Consider the following 5,359-nt stretch of genomic DNA (forward strand, 5'->3'; position numbering starts at 1 on the left):
GGGGGTGCCGGGGCCACAATTTTCATTCTAATTTTTTCCTTCACAGAAAAAACTGTGCATTCAAAGAAAAATGATTCAGGGTCGTATCACGTCGAGTTGACAGGCGCGGATCATCAGATCAAACGAGACGCGAAGCGTCGAGTTTGATTTTACGATCCGCGCCTGTCAACGAGACGTGATACGGCTTTTCGGATCAAGTTATTGTTATAATGATAAATTTATTATATACCTCCTTGTCACTAGCTAAATATCGCAAAATAAAGCTTTAGAGATCAATTGCATACTATTTAACTATAAAACAGAGCATATTAACAATGGACTTTTTAACGCGCAAGAAAAATAACATCTTGTTTTTGTGTACTACGTCATCAGTTTCAGAGAATGGTGATATGGATTCAGAAACCACAGTGTGGTGATCCGGGAAGTAGGATCACATCGTCACATGATCGCGTAAATTCAACAGTAAAATTGAGTGATACACATTAGGTATATAATAAAAGAACGCATAAAGTGAATTATGATGAGAGTATTGTGTGATAGTTTTTCTTCACAGATCCTAACATAATAAGTACTTGAAAGGTAAGTAATAACTGGTGTATTGATTAAGAAACATTATTTATGTTCCTCTATTATTAATGCAAGACCGAAACCAAGTCAACTGAGATAGTTTTTTAATGGATTAAAAATAAAATAACAACAGTAGTGAAAGTGAAAAAAATGTCATTTATAGAAGTAAATGACGCAAAACAAAAATATAAACATATTATAAGGGGGTCAGACAAGACTAGAAAAAACTTCGAAAGAATACAAAAATCTTTCGTATCATATTATGCAATCTGACCCCCTAAAATTAAATATAGCATAAAGCATGCACTGATATGCCTGTCATCAAAAAAGGAAACATTATTCTATTTCTTCACTTCAATCTTCAGATTTTGATATTTTTATCCCTTGTTTAGAAATTGATGATTTCGATTTGTGCAATGAAAACAACGATCAGTAATCAACCTCGGAAGCTTATTAAATCAACTGGAATTGTGGGCAGAGCAAACACAGTTTTCTCAAAGTTACAGCAGTTGTGTTCTCCTATTCATGATCGAATTAACTGAAAAAAATTCTATAATATTCTCTTTTGTAATGTTTTTCAAGAACAAACTACGTTTGAACATTTTATACTTTACAGAAATCTTTACAAGATCAGTGAACTTTGGGGAAAAACATTTTTAAACTCTTTGTTTTCCGACCCCATTGCAACTACAAACCTTGTGTCATTTGAATAGTACTTCCTGTCCTAAAGTAGGTATGATAAGTATTTTACGATTAACTCTTATTTACATCCTGCTTCTTTTTATTTTCTTTTTTATATAGATTTTACAAGAATTTCCATTATGAAGTATGTATTCATTTTTATTCCACTTATCAACTTTCCCATTGCAACATCATTCTACACTACAAGAGAAACAGACGATTTAACTTCAGACTTGCGGAAAATAACCATTCATCGAGGTACTGGGGAAATTTATGTTGGAGGGAAAAACTCTCTTTTACGATTTAATTCCAAATTCGAAAATGGCACAAGCATTTCTTTTAGAAAGACGTATTGTGTGCAAAATCAAATCAGTGTTTGTGGAAATGAAACAGTTCTGGACGATATTGTGGAAGTCTTGGAGTATTTGCCAGAAAAAAATAAAATACTGATGTGTGGTTCATTGGAACATAAAAGTTGTAATTTACTGTCTGGAAAAGAAATATTGCCATTATCCGATAAGAAAGAAAACCATATAGACAGCAGAAAAGGTTCCATATTTCTTCCAGTTCGTAGGGGGCGGTCTTGGGTTTACTTTATAGGAACAAGTTGGGATGGAAGGAATTTAGTGGAAAATGAATTTTCCATCAACAAATTATATAATGATGGCTTTTTTTACGAGTCCTTGTACTCTAAAATTGGACTTTGTGACCGGGAACGACGAGCCTCGAATCTAACATTTGTATATGGATTCCAAGATGAAGAATTCATTTATTCCATTTATTTGAAAATAAGAATGGAAAATACAAGAAATTATACTGAAACTAAAATATCTCGAATTTGCAAGAATGACGATTACATGGGTTCATTTAGTGAAAGAATATTGTCATGTAATCAACATAACATTGCTACTGCTGCATATTATTCGGTTAATGTGTCGTCTCTATATGTGGCATTTGGAACTGGAATCCATTCATTAGAAGCTCTCCCTTCATCTGTTTTGTGTAAGTTCACCATCAAGGAACTCTCAAGAATGTTCATGCATACTTACGTGAGTTGTTTTTCACATCTTCAGAAGAATGGCTATTCGCCTCCCCGCTGGAGTAACTGTGGAAATAATAAATGCAACAAGAGCCCTGACGTGAGTTATATTCTGATAAAAAGTAGCAAAGTAAATTAATAAAAACAACTAATTTCTTCGTTTAAAATCCTTGTATGTGGTATTTGGGTGGTTTAGAGATAACAGTTTTTTTTTCAATTATAACGTTAATATTTTAGATTTCGGCATGGAGTATTTGCACAAGTAAACTACGTCTTTTAGATGGAATTGAAAGTGTAGAACCCATGCCTGGAAGTCGAACCGAGATCTACAGACACGAGAAGAAATTATTTACAAGTGTTTTTTCAAATAAAATAACAGAAAATCAAAGACCTACAGTATGGATTGGAACTAACGAGGGCTATCTCCTAAAAGTATTTTATTTATAAATTTTCTGGATATAAACCTTATCATGAAAATATAAAGTATCCCATGCTTTTGTCTGCAAAATTACAAGAACTAAATTAAACAAAATACAATCAATCATACAGTGTATATCATGCTTTAACTAACCCTGAGCAACTATATGTAATAAGAATGGTGTTTGTAAATTCTAAGAACTTTATTTGTTTCATAGGCATATGTATATATGCATGCTAATTGTTAGGCCATTATTCACACAATGAATTGTCGACGGATTTTCTCTTTCTTTCCCAATCAAGACGAAGAGCACATGGTGGGTTTGACCGGTCGGCACCTGATCCCCCTCTCATTTTGGGGGTCAATGTTTGCTCTGCTCCAAATTTTGTATTGTTTACTGGACTTCTTAGCTTGAATACAATTTGTCATCTCCAGATATTCCATACATTGATTTTTCTTTTATAAGGTAGATAGTACATCATTTTCTGGACCCAGGGTTGTCGCCGAATTTGATGTTACAAAAAATAGGAGTGTAAAGATTGAATCTGATGTAGAGGTTGAAGAGGGAGGGAAGTATGCCTACATTCTCTATGGTAATAAGGTAGGGGTCACATAATTAAAACTTTAAGGGCAATAAAATGACTATATCCTAGCTGCTACGTGAATACGTGAATGTTCTTATCTAGAAAAAACTTGGCGCCGAACAAAAGTACAAAAATATCCTTTTACTGATGATTTCCGTACGAATTGTGCAAACAACAAAGAAGAAGATTTTTGTCGTTTAGACCAATATAATTCATGAAATATTCGAGACCTCGTATTTTTCCCGAATAATTTTTGTAAATTATTTTAACTGCGATAGATTTCAATAATTTTCCCAATAATCTTCCTAACTCAGGTTTCCAAATTTCCTCTTGATACCTGTCAAATACACACAAACTGTGGTGACTGTGTTCTTAGTGGCGATCCTTTGGAATGTGGTTGGTGTAAAGATATTTGCCTGAAGAAAGACCAGTGTAAGACCACTTGGTACAATGATAGCTGCCCGCCATTTATACACGAGGTAATATACTTACCTTTGACTTGAACAATATTTTTGAAATTAAGAAATGAAAACGGGTAGAATAAATCAGATATAAGTTGGTATTTTTCTAACCTTGGAAGTTTGAATACATTTGAAATTTGCAATCTGATTAACTGGAATATGCTTCCTGTAGCTAGCATTCGGAACTAGTATATTTTTTAAGTAATACAACATCTGTTGCAAAGAGTTACATGCTCTCTGTGCTTTTTTAATACCAGGTTCTCCCCACCAGTGGGCCAACAGATGGTGGAACTGTTCTTAGTTTAAAAGGAGAGTATTTTGGGTCTCCAAATCTCAATTCTCCCTCCGTATCTGTAGGGAAAATAAAATGTGGAAATATCAAATGGAATGATAAAAAGTAATTAGCTTTTTAAAAAATTATTTTTATCAAACCTCTTTTAATGTAAGATAAACAAAAGATTTGACACACAAAATATAATTATAAAACCTTCATCTTATAGCTTCCTGATAAAATTTTATGAATTAAGTCTCTCTCTCTCTCTGAGTTAATAGTATATCCTTTTAATTTATAAACAGGTAGTCTTCAAATTATAGGTTAATAATGAATAAAATAACTCTTTTATCTGTGCTTTTGCTCACCATTTTTTGTTTTTTTTCCATAGCATTCAATGTGTCCTCCCGATGTCAAAACGCTTTACTGGAGTAGTCATTGTAGAGATATTTCCTCAGAATTCAACACACGGATATAAAATTAAGGGAAATTCAGAAATTGGCATTTACAATTTTTCCTTCAAGGTATACTATCATATCTGTTGAAATAATAGAGAAAATCTTTAAGTCCAAAAAATATGTTTATTGTTTGACAGGAACAATTAATAATAAGAATTTGAAATCTTCCAACAACGGACTTTTAAGAAAGGATTAAAATTCATTTTCAAATTTTTCGAACCCGATTAAATGATTGACAATATTGAATAGTATTTGTATAAACTCCATGTACAAAAATGAAAATTACATAGGTCCCAGTTGTGATGTCCATGAGTCCAACATATGGTCCACAACACGGAAATACCATTGTAACAATCATCGGTGAAAATCTGGACATTGGATCGAAGACTTATTTGTCAATGTGTAAAATCATATGGTAAAGTTACTTTCTACGTAAAAAAATGCTTTATTTCATTTTTTTTAATTTCAATAAGTACACACATTCTATACTTGTCAAAATTTCTAAGTCCCCACTTTTATTTTTTCAAAAAGTCCAAAACCTTAACATCAATGTACTAGTTGCTTACAATTTTGCCTTTAATTTGCAAGACTTACCTGTTAAGGCCAAAAATTGTAATTGAATGTTTAATTACTCGTCCTTGACCGTTTTTGTTAAAAAGTAGGAAGTTCGAGTTTCATATGTTTTTCGGGTGTATTCCTCATAGTTTTTACTTCCATGTGTTCTCCATCTTTAATTGATAAAGAAAAACAGAAAAAAAGTTTGATTAAAATGCGGTGTATGTCCCCACAACAATATGAAAGTGAAGTTGAAATGGCCCAAGCTGGTCGTAGTTGACGAGAGTTCTGTTTCCTTTCACTGTATGACTTTATTTTACTTAAA

At 32.7% G+C, this 5,359-nt stretch overlaps 1 protein-coding gene across 1 annotated transcript; it reads left to right on the forward strand.

Annotated features, from left to right (window-relative positions):
* Nucleotides 1-1,215: 1,215 nt before the first annotated feature.
* Nucleotides 1,216-4,898, forward strand: LOC134240582 (hepatocyte growth factor receptor-like). Its single transcript, XM_062722671.1, has 7 exons — nt 1,216-2,387; nt 2,525-2,719; nt 3,172-3,306; nt 3,604-3,768; nt 4,008-4,147; nt 4,413-4,545; nt 4,770-4,898. The coding sequence occupies exons 1-7, from the start codon at nt 1,389-1,391 to the stop codon at nt 4,896-4,898; spliced, it is 1,896 nt and encodes a 631-aa protein (XP_062578655.1). The 5' UTR covers nt 1,216-1,388.
* The last annotated feature ends 461 nt before the right edge of the window (nt 4,899-5,359 follow it).

The sequence above is a fragment of the Saccostrea cucullata genome, unplaced genomic scaffold, assembly GCF_032062105.1.
Source record: "Saccostrea cucullata isolate Sc308-1 unplaced genomic scaffold, CSIRO_AGI_Scuc_v1 ctg13455, whole genome shotgun sequence".
In the NCBI taxonomy this organism is placed as follows: Eukaryota; Metazoa; Mollusca; class Bivalvia; order Ostreida; family Ostreidae; genus Saccostrea; species Saccostrea cuccullata.

Excerpts from the sequence above, each read along its gene's own strand:
- LOC134240582 (XM_062722671.1), top strand. The coding sequence starts at position 1,389 with ATGAAGTATGTATTCATTTTTATTCCACTTATCAACTTTCCCATTGCA. Across the intron at positions 4,148-4,412 it reads ATCAAATGGAATGATAAAAA|CATTCAATGTGTCCTCCCGA; the intron begins GTAATTAGCTTT and ends TTTTTTCCATAG. Across the intron at positions 4,546-4,769 it reads TTTACAATTTTTCCTTCAAG|GTCCCAGTTGTGATGTCCAT; the intron begins GTATACTATCAT and ends AAAATTACATAG.